Source organism: Semicossyphus pulcher, unplaced genomic scaffold (genome assembly GCF_022749685.1).
Source record: "Semicossyphus pulcher isolate SPU_LCO1_2020_fin unplaced genomic scaffold, fSemPul1.0.p SCAF_2, whole genome shotgun sequence".
Classification (NCBI taxonomy): Eukaryota; Metazoa; Chordata; class Actinopteri; order Labriformes; family Labridae; genus Semicossyphus; species Semicossyphus pulcher.
The window spans coordinates 3,119,511-3,140,000 of NW_027211693.1; the positions used below are offsets into that span (position 1 = coordinate 3,119,511).

At 43.8% G+C, this 20,490-nt stretch overlaps 1 protein-coding gene across 1 annotated transcript in view; it reads right to left on the reverse strand.

Moving 5' to 3' along the window:
• Positions 1–2,186: 2,186 nt before the first annotated feature.
• The window catches only part of LOC138597787 (NLR family CARD domain-containing protein 3-like), an 18,316-nt gene continuing 12 nt past the window's right edge, over positions 2,187–20,490 (reverse strand). The window contains exons 1-9 of the mRNA XM_069669299.1: positions 20,465–20,490; positions 19,645–19,748; positions 19,446–19,571; positions 18,143–18,221; positions 17,794–18,022; positions 3,769–5,563; positions 3,494–3,667; positions 3,157–3,203; positions 2,187–3,049 (exon numbers count right to left, since the gene is read on the reverse strand). The exon at positions 20,465–20,490 is cut by the window's right edge and continues 12 nt beyond it. Of these exons, the coding sequence (XP_069525400.1) occupies positions 2,481–3,049; positions 3,157–3,203; positions 3,494–3,667; positions 3,769–5,563; positions 17,794–18,022; positions 18,143–18,221; positions 19,446–19,571; positions 19,645–19,721 (3,096 nt within the window). The 5' untranslated portion in view covers positions 19,722–19,748; positions 20,465–20,490 and the 3' untranslated portion in view covers positions 2,187–2,480. The remainder of the gene's footprint in view (positions 3,050–3,156; positions 3,204–3,493; positions 3,668–3,768; positions 5,564–17,793; positions 18,023–18,142; positions 18,222–19,445; positions 19,572–19,644; positions 19,749–20,464) is intronic.

Below are 20,490 nucleotides of genomic sequence, written 5' to 3' on the forward strand. Positions count from 1 at the left end.
ATACACTCGTTCACCAAGATGTTCAGTACATTTCGGGCTAACCCGCAACACTCACTCACTCCTTCATGAACGATGACGGCTCCCATTGCATTCGCTGGTCTTCTCATAAAATCAGCACAAAATAACAGTTACTAGGCCCGACTTGTCCATTACAAAACCTTCTGACATTAAAATGTCTTAATAATAAACTTAATTTAGTTTGTATTTTCTAAAAGGATGCAGGAAGGGATTGGGAAGCCACGATCAGAGCAGAGTACACAACAGGAACAAAGCAATGTATGGAATTGAACGGATCATACCGTTCACTAAAAAGTTTAGTTCTTTCTAAAGGAATGGTTCATAACCGGGGCTGCACAGTGGGGCAGTGGTAAGCGCTGTTGCCTCACAGCTAGAAGGTTATCGGTTCAAACCCCGGTTTGGGGCAAGGTGGGCCTTTCTGTGCGGAGTTTGCATGTTCTCCTCGTGCATACACGGGTTCCCTCCAGGGTCTCCGGCTTCCTCCCACAGCCCAAAGACATGCTTGTAAGGTTAATTGGTGACTCTCAATTGCCCATAGGTGTGTGTGTGAGTGCGAAAGGTTGTCTTTCTCTATGTTTCGGCCCTGTGATTGACTGGCGACCAGTCCAGGGTGCACCCCGCCCTTCGCCCAATGGCAGCTGGGATAGGCTCCAGCCCCCCCGCGACCCTGAACAGGATAAGCGGTATAGATAATGGATGGATGGATGGATGGATGGACGGATGGACGGATGGGTTCATGACCGAAACATCTCTAAAGTCTGGGGGCAGGTCAGAGGTGGAGCAAGACCACTAAGGAAGTAGGTCTGGGGGCAGGTCAGAGGTGGAGCAAGACCACTAAAGAAGACAGTCTGGGGGCAGGTCAGAGGTGGGGCAAGACCACTAAGGAAGACAGTCTGGGGGCAGGTCAAGAGCACTAAGGAAGACAGTCTGGAGGTAGGTCAGAGGTGGAGCAAGAGCACTGAGGAAGACAGTCTGGGGGCAGGTCAGAGGTGGAGCCACTAAGGAAGACAGTCTGGAGGAAGGTCAGAGGTGGAGCAAGAGCACTAAGGAAGACAGTCTGGAGGAAGGTCAGAGGTGGAGCAAGAGCACTAAGGAAGACAGTCTGGAGGAAGGTCAGAGGTGGAGCAAGTCAGTAAGAGCCAAAAAACAGCTTCAAGTGTGATCGGACACTGGTGCTGACAGCCGTTTTTTTTAGTTTTTTTTTTTATAATAATAATCAGCAGCAGCAGCAACATCAACAAGTTCAGTATAGTCATCATCATCATGAAAATCCTAGTCAGCATAAACTACATCCTCGATATCATAATCAATAGCATCATCATCTTAAAGGTAAGAGGTCATAAAGAGGTGAGTCTTTAGCTTATTCTTAAAGGTGAAAGGGACTCTGCGGACCGAATGGAGTTTGGTAGCTCGTTACACCACCGGGGGGCGACAGAGGAGAAGAGTCTAGTTAGAGACTTAGGGCCCTGTTGTGATGCGAGTACCAGGCGCCTTTCACTGGCAGAGCGTAGTGGGCAGGACGGAGTGTAGACCTGGATGAGGTCGTTCAGGTAGGCAGGAGACGTTTTTGTTGCTGTTTGTAAGCGAGCAACAGGGATTGAATTTGATGCGAGCGGGGACTGGGAGCCAGTGGAGGGATATGAGCAGTGGAGGGATATGAGCAGTGGAGTCTGGGGCAGAGTTAGTATTATTATGGGCTAGGTGTCTGTGGCGACATTTGCGGAAAAAATCACAAGCGGTGCCCAGTTAGTGATGTTTGAGAGGGTAGGCGGAGCTAAGCGGCTGCTTTTCCGCTCTCTGCAAGTGTTGCGAGTAAACAGTAATCTACTATGGCTGAACAAACAAAGAAAAGATGGATGACTACAGATACAACTTCAACAAGAAGTGAAAATCCAAAGAAGAAGAAACAAACTCGACGCTCAGGTGACGGTCTGAAAAGGAAAGCGACCGTCAGCCAGGAAAATCAAGAGTTACAACTGTTAGAAAGGGAGCAAACCGTGGACGTCTGGTTATCTGTGACGTATGCGCCCGCAATTGCCTTTTAATGCCATAAGGTGTCGCCAAATATCACTGAGATTATAACTAACAATCCATGTGAGGACCTGACCTTTCCTTTCTTTCAAGCATTTTATAACATTAAATTAATAACCACAAGTAGGTTTGTAGGAAACAAAATGTTTTACTTTTCAGGTAGCAAAATAGAAATACAAATCTTAGACACAAATAGTTGGAATAACAACCGAGAGACATTTCTCCCAGTTTCAGCTCCAAAGCACCCAAACACCATACCAACTTAAAACATACTTTGTATTTTAGGCAAAATACATACTGCTGAGATTAATAATATGTTAGGTAACGATGCATACCATTTACATTTTAATTACACAAAGGAGTAGCACAAGCAACTTGAACCATCTGTTCAGCAGGAAGAAGGTTTCTGTAACGGGAGGACACTTTCCCACTTACAGAGAACACAGAGACACTGAAGCACCAAACCAACCAGACCAGAACCTGAACCCTGGATAAACAGGTTCAGTGAACTTGTTGCTGAAGGTGTGGAGGTGGATCAGTGTGTCAGAGGATACTCTGAAGAAGGACAGAGTGCCAGCAGGACAGTCCACATACACTGCTACTCTGTGAGAGACGGAGGAGGAGGAGGAGGAGGAGGAGGAGGAGGAGGAGGAGGAGGTGATGGGGTCTATCCTCTGATTGTGACAGGCAGAGTAACCCTCATCAGAGCAGAACAGACTCCAGGACTGATCATTGGCTCCAAACTTCGAGTCTTCACTGTCTCCTTTCCTTCTGATTCCTCTGTAACTCACTGATATAAAAACTCTTCCTGTCCACTCGACCTCCCAGTAACAGCGACCAGTCAGACCACTTAAACACAGCAGCTGAGGACACTTGTCAAACCTGTCTGCGTGATTAGAGTATGACTGATTATCAAACACATGTGCCACCTTCCTGTTGTTGTCAGACAGTTTGAGGTTTTTGTTCACTGTGTTTGTGTCAAGTGTGAGTTCACAGGAATCTAAAGAAGTGAGACAGAACACAGCTGCAGTTATAAATCAATCCTCTGCTTACTGATCCTCAGGACAGTCGTGATGTGTATCATGACTCAAATGAAAACACACTTACACTTTTTCAGACCTGGTTTAAACCATCGGACTTCACCAGGCTCCACCCTGAAAGTAGAAGATGGGTTCACTCTTAGGTGCGTTTTTGAATCACAGGGTTTTTGTTTTACTAAAATAAGGCTAATCCTTTTATTATCTGTGTCATGTGGGCTCTAAGTGCTGGTCAAACAACCTGCTGCAGCTGAGGAACAGTAGCTGCAGTTTGAAAGCATCTCTTCATGTGGGGACAGGATCAGATGATGACATGATATTTGTTGGTATTGACTTCAGCATTTCATTTACAGTTTCCAAGTAACAGGCTCTTTGTGGCCAACCACTAACTAGATCTGTGTTCTGACCTGAGAGTTTGCAGTGTACAGTGTTGACTCTCCAGTCCAGCAGACAGCAGCTTCAATCCTGAGTCCTGCAGGTTGTTGTTGCTCAGGTCCAGGTGTCTTAGATTAGAAAACTGGGAGCTGAGGACTGAGGACAGAGCTTCACAGCTTCTCTCTGAGAGGTTACAGTCAGCCAGCCTGACAACAGACAAAGACAAAAGAAGATATTTAATTTCTCTCTTATAAGAAGGTAGCATAGTAATGATTGTATTTATAAATTCTACAATCTCTGTTCTTACAGAGCTTTGTTAGAGGCTTTGACCACTGGCAGCAGCCTCAGAAGAGCCTCCTCTGAAGCAGAGTACTTCTTCAGGTCAAACACGTCCAGATCTTTTTCTGATGACAGTAAGATGAAGACCAGAGCTGACCACTGAGCAGGAGACAGTTTCTCTGTGGAGAGACGTCCTGATCTCAGGGACTGTTGGATCTGCTCCACTAGAGAACTATCATTCAGTTCATTCAGACAGTGGAACAGATTGATGATTTTCTCTGCAGACAGATTCTCACTGATCTTTGTCTTGATGTACTCGACTGTTTTCTTTTTAGTCTGTGAACCACTTCCTGTCTGTGTCAGCAGACCTCTGAGGAGACTCTGATTGGTCTCTAGTGAAAGACCGAGGAGGAAGCGGAGGAACAAGTCCAGGTGTCCATTTGGACTTTTTAGAGCCAGGTCCACAGCACTCTGGTACAGATGTGGGAGTTGAGGTTGGTTTAAAGAGAATTTAGCCAGCCATGTTACTTCTGACAGCAGATTGACCCTGTAGTTGATGAAGGTCAGATGGACATGAAGAGCAGCCAGAAACTCTTGAACACTCAGATGGACGAAGCAGAACACCTTGTCCTGGTACAGTCCTCTCTCCTCTTTAAAGATCTGTGTGAACACTCCTGAGTACACTGAGGCTGCTCTGATATCGATGCCACACTCTGTCAGGTCTGACTCATAGAAGATCAGGTTTCCTTTCTGCAGCTGCTCAAAAGCCAGTTTTCCCAGAGACTCAATCATCTTCCTGCTCTCTGGACTCCAGTGTTGATCTGTCTCAGCTCTTCCATCATACTTAATGTTTTTCTGTTTGGACTGAACCACCAGGAAGTGGATGTACATCTCAGTCAGGGCCTTGGGCAGCTGTCCTCCCCCTCTGGTCTTCAACACTTCCTCCAGAACTGTAGCAGTGATCCAGCAGAAGACTGGGATGTGGCACATGATGTGGAGGCTTCGGGATGTCTTGATGTGGGAGATGATTCTGTTGGCCTGCTTCTTATCTCTAAATCTCTTCCTGAAGTACTCCTCCCTGTATGATTCAGTGAACCCTCTGACCTCTGTCACCACGTCAACACACTCAGGAGGGATCTGATTGCCTGCTGCAGGTCGTGTGGTTATCCAGAGGCGAGCAGAGGGAAGCAGTTTCCCCCTGAAGAGGTTTGTCAGCAGCACATCCACTGAGGTGGACTTTGTGACATCAGTCAGGATCTCATTGTTGTGGAAGTCCAGAGGAAGTCGACACTCATCCAGACCGTCAAAGATGAACACAACCTGGAACTCTGCAAACCTGCAGATTCCTGCTTCTTTGGTTTCAGTGAAGAAGTGATGAACAAGTTCCACCAAGCTGAACTTCTTCTCTTTCAGCACATTCAGCTCTCTGAAGGTGAAGGGAAACATGAACTGTATGTCCTGGGTGGCTTTGTCTTCAGCCCAGTCCAGAGTGAACTTCTGTGTTAAGACTGTTTTCCCAATGCCAGCCACTCCCTTTGTCATCACTGTTCTGATTGGTCCAACTCTTCCAGGTGAGGCTCTAAAGATGTCTTCTTGTCTGATGGTTGTTTCTGGTCTGTCTGGTTTCCTGGATGCTGCTTCGATCTGTCTGACCTCATGTTCGTCATTGACCTCTCCAGTCCCTCCCTCTGTGATGTAGAGCTCTGTGTAGATCTGATTCAGAAGGGTTGGGTTTCCTGCTTTAGCGATCCCCTCAAACACACACTGGAACTTCTCCTTCAGGTTAAGCTTGAGTTTACTTTGACAAACTGAGACAAATGTTTCTGAAAGAACACACAAGAGATAAGGTCATCTGTTTACACTGCAGCCTTGTATGTCTGAAATAAAATAATATTTGCATATATAGTTTCATATTCCTCATGTAGAGCACAGGGTTCCCCTGCAGTCAGACAACATGGCTTCTTTTTACATTTTACCAATAAAACATCTGTGTTGTGTGTGGTCAGCTCCTGACTGGCCTCTGGGGAACTGGGAAATCAGAAAGCAAATCCTGCCTCCAGGTGTGCTTGCAGAAATGATAGGACCACAAGGGATGCTGTTAAGGAGGCTTCCACCTGGGTATCCCAAGACTCTTGAATAGCCATGGTGAAGGGACTATGCCAGACGAGTGGAACAAGGTTCCACTGGTCTGAGTCACCAGCTGATATACAATCATTATAAATCACAGCATGTTGGGCCAATGTGAGGTCAACAGCATAAGTCTCAGCCCTTACCCTAACCGCTTACAGGAAAGGTCAGAGAGGAGTGTAAGGAGTAGGGTTGGGTATCATTTGAATTTTAATGATTCTGCTTATCGATTCTGGTTCTTAACGATTCCCGATTCCAATTCTTTGAAGGGCAGGGTCAAAACAGGTCACATGCTTCAAAAGTAGTCCAATTTCACTGGAAAACCCTGGACCTGGCAACCCTCACTTCGCATCATGCAATTTCTTTAATATATTACTATTATATACTACTATAATATAATACGGTTTTATTTTAGAACCAGTTCTCGGAACCCAACCCTAGTAAGGAGCGAATGCAGGCCATGGTTGTCTCAGAGCATCTAGTACTTTTCATGAAGACCCCCCCTGGCTGCTGATGTTGGCTGCTGTCATTGTGCTGTTGGTCCGGACATGGTGAGCTCTCATTTTTGACAGGACCGCCAAAGGGTGAGGTCAACAGCTCTTATTTCCAGGATGTTTATACTCTGAAACACTCATTGGCTGCTCCTGGGTTGGCTGAGGTGGAACATTTGCTGGAACACAGAAGCTATCATTTGATGATGATTGACTTGTGATTGATAACAGACATCTGCATATCAGTGCAGCTAACAACCCAGTCTTGCCGTTGTCTGTCCTCTGCAACTTCAATAATTGGCTGTTGCTCCCAAATGCTGTATCATTTTAAGATGATAGCCAATGGGTTCCCAGATTGGTAAAAACCAACTGTCTATAAACCACTGGAAGACTCCACTCTACCTGGACTGAAGAGACACCTGTGGACACAGATCCAAGCCCAGTGGGCATCTGCAGACTGGTGGATGTAAAGAAGAGGGACTTTTTTTTACTATGGCTACCATTAAGCTCAAGAGGTGAAGACTGAGCCCCTGGCTGACCCTGGGTTAATGATCATCCACATCCACAGGGGTTACCAAACACCAGCAGAGGTGTTCTGAAGGTAAACCCCAATTATTTTTGCTTCAAGAATCAGTAGATGAAGATATTGTTGTCAGTCTTATTTATCAAATTGTTGCTTACAGTTATTGATAAGCACGCATCTGTTAGGAAACTGACTGTTACAACTGACATTGCCCCATGGACTGATGAGGAGTTGAAAAAATGCATGATTTAAAGGGATGAAGCAAAAGGAGTGGCAAAAAAGTCTGGCTGTACATCTGACTAGCAGACCTACTGAAAAATTAGGCACAATGTGACTAAAGTGAACAAAAAGAACAAGAAATTGCTTTATGAAACTAAGATAAATAATATAAAGCATGACGGAAAGAAGCTCTGGGGTACCTTAAATGATATCATGTGCAGAAAGAGTAACTCAACTCCATCTTTCATTGAGTCAACCGGGTCTTTCATTACTAAACCTTTAGACATTATTTTAATGGCAAAGTGTGTAAACTAAGGCAGGACATACCAACAACAAGTTGAGAGCCATCAAACTTATGTATGACCAAATAATGAAAGGCAAGAACTGTACTTTTGAACTATGTAAATGAGTGTAGATGAGGTGATAATGAGAAACTATTAATAATGAGAAACCCCCTGGTATTGATAACTTAGAAAGCTGCTAAGGATGGTAGTGGACCAAATTGCCACTCCTATTTGCATTATCTTCAATCTGAGCCGTGCGAGTCACATTTGTCCCCTCACCTGGAGAGAAGCTAAAGTCATCCCACTACCCAAGAATGCTAGGGCTGCCTTTACTGGCTCTAACAGCCCACCAATCAGTTTGTCACCTGTTCTTAGCAAAGTCTTTGACCAGATATAAGGCTATTTTTCTGTTAACAATCTGACAAGTGACTACCAGCATGCTTATAGGGAAGGCCACTCAACATGCACAGCACTTACACAAATGACAGATGATTGGCTGAAACAAATAGATCAGAAGAATATTGTGGAAGCTGTGCTGTTAGATTTTAGTGCTGCCTTTGACGTGATTGATCATTAATTATTACTGAAGAAACTTGTGTGTTATGGTTTTGCTCCCTCTGCTGTATCGTGGACAGAAAGCTATCTATCCAACAGAACAACAAAGAGTTTTGTTTAATGGAAGCTTCTCAGATGCCACACACGGAGAGTGTGGAGTTCCACAAGGAAGTTCACTTGGTCCTTTACTTTTTTCTATTCTTACCAATGGCCTTCCATTTGCTTTAGAAACAGCCTGTGTGTCAATGTATGCAGATGATACAACAATACATGTATGCACCCACAGTTAATGAAATCACAGCAACTCTCAACAAAGAGTTGCAGAATCTACTAGAACGGGTTCTTGGCAATAAACTAGTCTAAACATCTCAAAGAATAAAAGCATTGCATTTGGTGCAAATCACTCTCTGACCTGAATCTGATGTTAAACAATGTCGCTGTTGAGCAAGTAGAGGAAACAAAGCTTCTTGGTGTTATTTCAGATTCTGAACCGTTGTGGAGAAAGCATATTGATTCTCTTGTTATAAAGATGGGGAGGAATATATCTGTTATAAAGAGGTGTTCTGCTTTCCTACCACCAGATTTGACCAAACAAGTCCTGCAGACTCTAGTTTCACCACATCTAGGTTATTGCCCAGTGATATGGTCACGTGCTGCAGAGAAGGATCTGGGAAAAGTGCAGTTAGGTCAGAACAAAGCGGCGCGCCTTGTCCTTCGATGCAGGCTGAGGTCTAATGTGAACAACATGCATGTCTATCTGTCCTGGTTGAAAGTTGAGGAGAGGCTGACAGCATCGCTTTTTGTTTTTGTTCGAAACATTACTTTATTGAAAATCCCTAATTGTTTGAATAGCCAACTCACATTCAGCTCTAACACACATACCTACCCTACGAGACCTGCCACCAGAGGGCGCTACACAGTTCCTAAAGCTAGAACACAAAGCCATAATAAAAGCAGTAACCACATTCTGAAGATTTTATGTATAGTAATATCAATAAGAATATGTTGTAGGACTTCATTTTGTATGCATATTAAGTGCTTATGAATTTATTGTATATTCAATCATCCACAACCATTGCAATGTTTATTTATCTATATTTTTGCTTATATGAACAAGGTTATGTTTAGTAATATTATATTTATTGTTAGTTTTACTTTTCTGGTTTTTATTTCATTTTTTATTTTGTTCAGTCTGAAAGTGTCTTACTGCTCCACATGACTGTTTCCATGTGGATGTCTGTACGTAATGTTGTCTGTCTGTTGTCATGTACAGGTGAGGTCAAAATCATTTGCTCCCGTATGAAAGTTTTTTTCAAAAATCTCCCAAGTGCTGTTTAACACAGCTTTTCCAAGCATCCTAGTTTTATTTTGGATGCTTACATTATTTTACTTTGCACACAGAAACAAAATTATTTCACAAAAACCAAAAACTACCAGGGTCAAAATTATTAGCCCCCCTGATGCTAACAGTCAGTTGTGTATCCTTTTTGCTGAATAACAGCGTGCAGTCGTTTGTTGTGGTTTGTAACAAGTCTCGGACACATCTCCTGAGGAATCCCAGCCCACTCTTGTTTGGCAAATCTTTCAAGCTCCTCCAGATTTGATGTCTTCTGGCATGGATCCTGGTCTTCAGTTCACCCCACAGATTTTCAATGGGATTCAAGTCAGGGCTTCGTGCAGGCCAGTCAATAACGTTCACTTTGGTTTTCTGGAGGTAGTTCTTCACCAGGAGCGACGTGTGTTTTGGGTCGTTGTCATGTTGGAAGACAATGCGATGACCCAGACCCAGTTCTGCTGCTGACTGCTCAAGGTTTTCTTTCAAAATCTTCACATATCCTTCTTTCTTCATGATTCCTTCAACCTTGACGAGATTCCCAGTTCCAGACGCACTGAAGCATCCCCACAGTGTGATACTCGCACCACCATGTCTAACTGTGGGGACGGTGTTCTTTGGGTTATATGCCTCTCTCTTCTTTCTCCAAACATGAGCAACGTCTCTACGGCCAAAGAACACGCCTCCAGTGTGCATAATCTTTCTGCAGATTGTCCTTAGCATACTTCAGTCTGGCTTGAAGGTGTCTCTTCTGTAGAGGTGGAGTTTTTCTTGGCCAGCATCCTCGCAGTCCATGTCTGTGCAGAGCTCTCATGACTGTCTTGTTTGACACTACAATTCCTGACTTGGCGAAGTTTGGTAGTTGTTCTCGGGTCTTGAGACACATCTCTCAATAGTTTTCTTTCCAGAGTCTTTGAAATCTTTCTCTTCCTCTGCCAGACTTGTTCTGTGCTGTGTGGCTCTCTTTGAGTTTCTCAATGGTACTTCTCACTCCACTTCTTGACACTTGGAAACGCTGTGATAACTTTGTGTATCCTTCTCCTGCTTTGTAAGCGTCAGCAATTCTTTAACTCAAGTCTAAACTGAGCCCTTTTGTTTTTGGTGTGATGCTTTCTCAAGTGACAGCTCAAACCCTTAATGAGGTTTTTATTCTATGTGTTAAGTGTAGGACAACCCTCAGTTTTAACTTCAATCAATCAATCAATCAAATTTTATTTGTACAGCGCCAAATCATAACCAGAGTTATTTCGAGACACTTTATAAAAAGAGCAGGTCTAGACCGACTCTTTGTTAAGTTATTTAAAGAGAGTTATTGCAGTCGAGCAGGTCCACAGCAGCAGGTGGTCTGCACCAACGATCCCCAGGAACCTTCAAGACAAGGGAGCACAAGAACTCCCGGGAAGATATGTGGTTAGTAATGTTAATGGGACCAGAAGATACAGAGTTAATGAGCTGCATTAATATGACAGAGAGAGAGAGAGAGAGAGAGAGAGAGAGAGGGACAGAGAGGGAGAGACAGAGAGAGAGAGACAGAGAGAGAGACAGAGAGAGAGACAGAGAGAGAGGAGCTTGGTGTGTTAGATCCCCCCGGCAGTCTAAACCTATAGCAGCATAACTCTGGGCTGGTCCCAGCCTGAGCCAGGCCTAACTATAAGCTTTATCAAAGAGGAAAGTTTGAACTCTTAAAAGAAGAGAGGGTGTCTGCCTCCCGGACCCTGACTGGTAGATTGTTCCAGAGGAGGGGGGCCTGGTAATTGAAGGCTCTACCTCCAACACTACTCTTAGACACTTTAGGTACCACAAGCAGGCCTGCATCCTGGGAGCGCAATGTTCTAGAGGGGTAATATGGCACTATGAGCTCTTTAAGATATGATGGTGCCTGACCATTAAGAGCTTTGTAAGTAAGAAGAAGGATTTTAAATTCTATTCTAGATTTTACAGGAAGCCAGTGCAGAGAGGCTAATACAGGAGAGATGTGACCTCTCTTCCTAGTTCTTGTCAGCACACGTGCTGCAGCATTTTGTACCAGCTGCAGAGTTTTTAGTGACTTATTAGGGCAGCCTGATAGTAACGAGTTACAATAATCCAGCCTGGAAGTAACGAATGCATGGACTAGTTTTTCTGCATCGTGTTGAGACAGGATGTGTCTGATGTTTGTTGCGAAGATGAAAGAAGGCTGTCCTTGATATTTGTTTTATGTGGGAGATGAAGGACATATCCTGATCAAACAGAACTCCCAGATTCCTAACAGTAGTGCTGGATGCCAGACTGATGCCATCTAGGGCAGCTATATCATTAGAGAAAGAGTCTCTGAGGTGTTTTGGGCCGAGCTCAATAACTTCAGTTTGTCTGAATTAAGTAGCAGAAAGTTTCTAGTCATCCAGATCTTTATGTCCTTAAGGCATGCTGCTAGTTTAGATAGCTGATTGGTTTCGTCTGGCTTCATAGATAAGTATAATTGAGTATCATCTGCATAACAATGAAAATTAATGGAGTGTTTCCTCATGATATTACCCAGAGGAAGCATATATAAGGTAAAAAGAATCGGTCCGAGCACAGAACCTTGTGGAACTCCATGACTAACTTTGGTTTGCATAGAGGACACATCATGAACATTAACAAACTGAGATCGATCTGATAAATAAGATTTAAACCAACTTAATGCAGATCCTGTAATGAACATTAACTGTTCTAGTCTCTGTAACAGGATGTGATGGTCTATCGTGTCGAAAGCGGCACTAAGATCTAACAGGACGAGTACAGAGAGAAGTCCTCTGTCTGAAGCAGGAAGTAGATCATTTGAAACTCTCAGTGCTGTCTCAGTGCTGTGGTGGACTCTAAATCCTGACTGAAAGTCCTCAAATAAACTGTTGTTATGAAGAAAGTCACATAATTGATTAGCGACTGCTTTCTCAAGGATCTTTGAGATAAAAGGAAGGTTAGATATAGGTCTATAGTTAGCTAAGGTGCCTGAATCTAGGGTAGGCTTTTTAAGAAGTGGCTTAATTACAGCTAGTTTAAAAGACTGGGGTACATAGCCCGTCGATAAAGACATATTGATCATATCTAGTAAAGAAGTGCTAATTGAGGGAAAGACTTCCTTAAGCAGCTTGGTTGGAATCGGGTCTAAAAGACAGGTTGATGGTTTAGACGAAGATATCAGAGAATTTAGCTCAGGAAGGTCAACTGGAGAAAAACAGTGTAAACATCAGGTGTGTGAGCAGTTTCCAAAGATACATCTGCACCAGGTAACGGCAGGAGGTTACAGAGTCTCTAATCTTTAGGATTTTGTCATTAAAGAAGCTCATGAAATCATCACTGCTGAGGCCTATAGGAATACTTGGCTCAGTGGAGCTGTGACTCTCTGTCAGCCTGGCTACAGTGCTGAAAAGGTACCTGGGATTGTTTTTATGTCACATTCTTTCAAATTTACGCGACATTTGCTTCAAGTTACGAGTTTCTGAGTCATACCATGGAGCTAGCCTCTGTCGTTTGATAATCTTCTTTTTTAAGGGGGCAATCGAGTCTAGAGTACTTCTCAGCAAACCTGCAGGACTATCAACAAACTGATCAAGCTGAGAGGGACTAACATTAGCATAAGAGCTTTCTGTAGTAAACAGATGTGGTAAAGAATTGTTTCCTTAAATTTAGCTACAGTCCTATCAGACAAACATTTTGTGAGTACATTTTTGTTAACTGGAGAGTAGTCGGTTAATAGGACATCGAATGTTACTAAATAGTGATCTGATAAAAGAGGATTTTGTGGGAAGACAATTAAGTTTTCGGTATCAAGGCCATAAGCTAGAACAAGGTCGAGGGTGTGGTTAAAGCGGTGAGTAGGCTGGTTTACACTTTGAGTGAAACCAATAGAGTCCAAAAGGGACATAAATGCCATGCTAAGACTATCATTATCAACATCTACATGAATATTGAAGTCCCCTACAATAATTATTTGATCTGAACTCAGGACTAAATCTGATAAAAACTCTGAGAATTCAGTTAGAAAATCAGAGTATGCGCCAGGAGGGCGGTATACTATCACAAATAAAACAGGCTGGGTGTGAAAAACTCAGAACAAGGCTTTCAAAAGAGCTGAAACTAAGTTTGGGTCGAGGGTTGATTAGAAGACTAGAACTGAAGATAGCTGCCACTCCACCACCTCGACCAGTGTCTCGAGGAATATGAGTATTAATGAGTATTGTCTGCCAGTTATCTATGAAGCCCACATCGTTTGCTGGGCACCACCTCAACTTGATTGATTGATTGATTACAAGCTGTGAGTATTACAAAGTTAAAGCACATGATTGCACAACAGTGGTTTGTGCTTTGGCTCAATGAAAAGGTCAGATCTTAAGGTAAATGATTTTGACCCTGGTAGTTTTTGGTTTTTGTTAAAAAAAAATGTTTCTGTGTGCAAAGTAAAATAATGTAAGCATCAAGAATAAAACTATGTGTGTTAAAAATTAATTGATGTGTTTAACAGCACTTGGGAAATTTTGGAAAAACACTTCATATTTTGACCTCATTAGATCATTTCATGTCCCATTCATGTCCCATTTATGTCCCATTCATGTCCCATTTCATGTCCCATTTATGTCCCATTCCACGTCCCATTTCATGTCCCATTCATGTCCCATTTATGTCCCATTCATGTCCCATTTCATGTCCCATTTATGTCCCATTTCATGTCCCATTCATGTCCCATTTATGTCCCATTTCATGTCCCATTTATGTCCCATTCCATGTCCCATTTCATGTCCCATTTATGTCCCATTTATGTCCCATTCATGTCCCATTTCATGTCCCATTTATGTCCCATTCATGTCCCATTCATGTCCCATTTATGTCCCTTTTCATGTCCCATTCATGTCCCATGTCCCATTTCATGTCTCATTTCATGTCCCATTCATGTCCCATGTCCCATTTCATGTCTCATTTCATGTCCCATTCATGTCCCATTTATGTCCCATTCATGTCCCATGTCCCATTTCATGTCTCATTTCATGTCCCATTCATGTCCCATTTATGTCCCATTCATGTCCCATTTCATGTCCCATTCATGTCCCATTTATGTCCCACGTCCCATTTCATGTCCCATTCATGTCCCATATCATGTCCCATTCATATCCCATTTCATGTCCCATTTATGTCCCACGTCCCATTCCATGTCCCATTCATGTCCCATTTATGTCCCACATCCCATTTCATGTCCCATTCATGTCCCATTTATGTCCCATTCATGTCCCATTTATGTCCCATATCATGTCCCATTCATGTCCCATATCATGTCCCATTCATGTCCCATTTATGTCCCATATCATGTCCCATTCATGTCCCATTTATGTCCCATTCATGTCCCATTTATGTTCCATTCATGTTCCATTTATGTCCCATTCATGTCCCATTTATGTCCCACGTCCCATTTCATGTCCATTCATGTCCCATTTATGTCCCACGTCCCATTTCATGTCCCATTCATGTCCCATTCATGTCCCACGTCCCATTTCATGTCCCATTCATGTCCCATTTCATGTCCCATTTATGTCCCATTCATGTCCCATTCATGTCCCATATCATGTCCCATTCATATCCCATTTCATGTCCCATTTATGTCCCACGTCCCATTCCATGTCCCATTCATGTCCCATTTCATGTCCCATTCATGTCCCATATCATGTCCCATTCATATCCCATTTCATGTCCCATTCATGTCCCATTTATGTCCCATTCATGTCCCATTTATGTCCCATATCATGTCCCATTCATGTCCCATTTATGTCCCATATCATGTCCCATTCATGTCCCATTTATGTCCCATTCATGTCCCATTTATGTTCCATTCATGTTCCATTTATGTCCCATTCATGTCCCATTTATGTCCCACGTCCCATTTCATGTCCATTCATGTCCCATTTATGTCCCACGTCCCATTTCATGTCCCATTCATGTCCCATTCATGTCCCACGTCCCATTTCATGTCCCATTCATGTCCCATTTCATGTCCCATTTATGTCCCATTTCACGTCCCATTTCATGTCCCATTCATGTCCCCTATCATGTCCCATTAATGTCCCATTCATGTCCCATTTATGTCCCATATCATGTCCCATTCATGTTCCATTCATGTCCCATTCCATGTCCCATTCATGTCCCATTTATGTCCCATTCCATGTCCCATTCATGTCCCATTTATGTCCCATTCATGTCCCATTTATGTCCCACGTCCCATTTCATGTCCCATTCATGTCCCATTTCATGTCCCATTTATGTCCCACGTCCCATTTCATGTCCCATTCATGTCCCATTTATGTCCCACGTCCCATTTCATGTCCCATTCATGTCCCATTTATGTCCCACGTCCCATTTCATGTCCCATTCATGTCCCATTTCCCATTTCATGTCCCATTTCCCATTTCATGTCCCATTCATGTCCCATTCATGTCCCATTTCATGTCCCATTTATGTCCCACGTCCCATTTCATGTCCCATTCATGTCCCATTTCTGTCCCACGTCCCATTTCATGTCCCATTCATGTCCCCTATCATGTCCCATTTATGTCCCACGTCCCATTTCATGTCCCATTTATGTCCCACGTCCCATTTCATGTCCCATTCATGTCCCATTTCATGTCCCATGTCCCATATCATGTCCCATTCATGTCCCATTAATGTCCCATTTCATGTCCCATTTATGTCCCATATCATGTCCCATTCATGTTCCATTCATATTCCATTCATGTCCCATTCATGTCCCATTTATGTCCCATTTATGTCCCATTCCATGTCCCATTCATGTCCCATTTCATGTCCCATTTGTGTCCCATTTATGTCCCATTTATGTCCCATTCCATGTCCCATTCATGTCCCATTTCATGTCCCATTTGTGTCCCATTTCATGTCCCATTTATGTCCCACGTCCCATTTCATGTCCCATTTATGTCCCATATCATGTCCCATTCATGTCCCATTTATGTCCCATTTATGTCCCATTCCATGTCCCATTCATGTCCCATTTCATGTCCCATTTGTGTCCCATTTCATGTCCCATTTATGTCCCACATCCCATTTCATGTCCCACGTCCCATTCATGTCCCATTTCATGTCCCACGTCCCATTTCATGTCCCATTCATGTCCCATTTATGTCCCACGTCCCATTTCATGTCCCATTCATGTCCCATTTCATGTCCCATTTATGTCCCACGTCCCATTTCATGTCCCATTCATGTCCCATTTCATGTCCCACGTCCCATTTCATGTCCCATTCATGTCCCATATCATGTCCCATTCATGTCCCATTTCATGTCCCATTTATGTCCCATTCATGTTCCATTCATGTCCCATTCCATGTCCCATTCATGTCCCATTTATGTCCCATTTATGTCCCATTCATGTCCCATTTCATGTCCCATTTGTGTCCCATTTCATGTCCCATTTATGTCCCACGTCCCATTTCATGTCCCATTTCATGTCCCATTTATGTCCCACGTCTCATTTCATGTCCCATTTCATGTCCCACGTCCCATTTCATGTCCCATTCATGTCCCACGTCCCATTTCATGTCCCATTTATGTCCCATTTATGTCCCATTCCATGTCCCATTCATGTCCCATTTCATGTCCCATTTGTGTCCCATTTCATGTCCCATTTATGTCCCACGTCCCATTTCATGTCCCACGTCCCATTTCATGTCCCATTCATGTCCCATTTCATGTCCCACGTCCCATTTCATGTCCCATTCATGTCCCATTTATGTCCCACGTCCCATTTCATGTCCCATTCATGTCCCATTTCATGTCCCATTTATGTCCCACGTCCCATTTCATGTCCCATTCATGTCCCATATCATGTCCCATTCATGTCCCATTTCATGTCCCATTTATGTCCCATATCATGTCCCATTCATGTTCCGATCATGTCCCATTCCATGTCCCATTCATGTCCCATTTATGTCCCATTTATGTCCCATTCCATGTCCCATTCATGTCCCATTTCATGTCCCATTTGTGTCCCATTTCATGTCCCATTTCATGTCCCATTTATGTCCCACGTCCCATTTCATGTCCCATTCATGTCCCACGTCCCATTTCATGTCCCATTCATGTCCCATATCATGTCCCATATCATGTCCCATTCATGTCCCATTTATGTCCCATTTATGTCCCATTTCATGTCCCATTCATGTCCCATTTATGTCCCATTTCATGTCCCATTTATGTCCCATTTCATGTCCATTCATGTCCCATTCATGTCCCATTTCATGTCCCATTCATGTCCCATTCATGTCCCACGTCCCATTTCATGTCCCATTCATGTCTCATTTCATGTCCCATTCATGTCCCACGTCCCATTTCATGTCCCATTCATGTCCCATTTCATGTCCCATTTCATGTCCCATTTATGTCCCATATCATGTCCCATTCATGTTCCATTCATGTCCCATTTATGTCCCATTTCATGTCCCATTCATGTCCCATTCATGTCCCATTTATCCCTCATGTTAAACCTGTAAAATCCTCTTACTGCTCTGCAGACGGTCAGCCAGCTCCTCCTGCTTCAGTCTCTTCAAGAAGTCCACTGTGATCTTCAGAAAAGCCTCTCTGCTGCTCCTCCGCCACTTTTCTTCCTCAACATCAAACACTTCCTCATCCTCCGTCTGACTCTCTAAGCATTCTGGGTAATCTGAACTCAGAATCCTCTGCATCTTCTTCAGTTCATTCTTCACAAATGTGATGATGTTCTCCTCCAGCAGCTGGAACAGAACATGTGTGGAACAATCACTAAAGTCATGGAACAACATCAGGTCCATGTTGGACTGAAGAGTCTAAAAAGTGCACAACAGGTATAAAGTAGTTGTTGTACAGGTACACACCATGAATATGGAGTCCAGGTGTGTTTGATGATGCTGGGCAGACTGACCACTGGGAGCCTCTGAGCTCTGCTGGTCGACTCTGTGGAGGATCATTAGAAATACGGGCAAACAGGCAACAGGTCTGTTTGAGTGTGGATCAGAAGACCTCCTGTGTGTCTAGCCCCCCTTTTACTGCTGAAGTGCCATAGAGAGAGGCACACAGAGCCTCCAGCTGTGGAGCTGCTCAGTGTCTTGTATCTCACTGGTTGTACTGTGCTGGAAAATAACAAACCATTAAAGCTGAAAAAGTTCAGACATGAATCATGATTCTTTTAATGTGTCAGTCAAATGGTCCAAACGGTCTGAAACACCCTCCTCACCAGTCCAGGCCTGGTGCACTGCTGTGAACACAACATGGAACATAACCAAGCACCTGCAAAAGCAACACGCGAACACAAAGCTGGTATCGAAAGACCAGAGTGATGCTCAAGCTGAGTGTCTGCCGACCCCGACCAAGCAGCCAAAGCTTGCTTTTCAACAACAGGTGACAAACGCATCGTTTAGCCGAGGACATGTGCCCGCCTCTACAGCAGAATCGCTGACTTTCAGAAACATACTCGGCAAAATTCAAACAACTCCTGAATAGAATCGGGATCTGCGCTGACAGCGGGCATATGTAAGGTTTAACGTTATATTGTTAACGGGCAATTACGCGTCAGAGCATCTCATTTAAGTTTCCATTCGTCACATGCAACCATTCAGGCACAGTGACGACTAAGTAATGTAACGAGTTACTTTCCACTGGGAGTAATTAAGTAAAGTGATGCGTTCCTTTTTAAGAGTAAAGAGTAACGAGGAATACAGTAACGCTGCTCGTCACACACCTTTCTGTCACCAATCACTCAGTGATTTAGCTGTGTGGAGATGAGAAAGTGGGCGGGGTTTATGCTTTGTAAAGCATTTATTTCACATTTTATGTGAACAGGTGAACACTCTGAATGTGATCCAGGAGATGCTGTCTGATCATGTGCTCTGTTATCTCCTTATATAAACATTCTCTGTGAGGCAGGCTTCTCACGCCACCTTCCAGCTTCAGCTTACGTCTGATCAGCACGTGGGTGTCGTCCTCTGAAGTCTGTGAAATCTTGCTTTGACTGGTTGCTCTTGAAGGACAGACAGCTGGGTCCAGGAGAGACAGGTGTCTGCAGCTGGACTCTGACACTAAAGCAGCACACACTGATGTGCATGTTTGTTTAACACTAATGAAAACATGATCGATCTTTTAATATGACGACTAACTCTTTTTATTCTTTCACAGTCTTACCTCTCATCAGCAGATCGTCTAAAAAGAAGAGGATCAGCCATGGACATGTCGATGGACACACAATCTGGTCCAGGTCCAGGTCCACCATCTGGTCCAGGTCCAGGTGCAGGTGTGTGCTGCTTGAGGCTGTAACAGAGCACACAGATGTGTGAGTATGAATAAAGATGGTGCAGAGACTTGAGAGTGGTTACTGTCTCACCTCTGAGCTTCAGGCTCCTCACACAGAGAGGCTTTAGATGGGGGGGGTCCCTCCTCTCTGCGCTCACACTGATCCATAGCAGAGCCCCACCTTCATACAAACACCTGCTGTACATATCTGATCATTACTGTCACGACAAACACAGAGCTCTGATTGGAGGAAATACTTGGACACCAAACACATCATGCTCCTCTTTCTCCTGACAGTCTGCAGCATCAATCAGGTCACCTCTGCAGCAGCTGCTGGATTCATTCCAGCTCCCAGAATCCTCTGCAGGCTGCACAACTACAACTTATCATAAGATCATTTGAATCCCACAGACTGATGACGCTCTGCAGAGCTGCTCATGTTAGAAACAGACCCTGCTGATGACACATCACGCTGTGAGACGAGATGATTCTCACTGATGATCCGTCACAAGAAGTGCAGGGGTCACTGAAAGAAGCATGTCTGAACTATGCAGCCTGTAGTCTGCCATCACTTCTGCTTTGCATGTTCCTGAGCAGCTCTTTAAACAGTCACGTGTTCTTTATATACACTGTAGAAGTTCTTCATATGTTGTACACACAAGTGTGTGAATAATATCTTTGTTGATTTATGTCTCTACTTGATTTCTTTTGCTATTTAGTCAGACCTGAACCCCAGCATGTAACACCTCGGCGGTGTAAGCCTACATGCTAACAGAGCTGCTTCCTCTTGTTAGAGTAGCTGCTAACCCTGACAGTGAAGTGACTGTTAGCTCAGCTGTGACTCTCTACTGTTGGTACTGAACTAAACACATGAACACACAGTCTAACAGAGAAACGTGTCGCTCACAAACCTTCACAAGGAGAGAGGATCAAACTG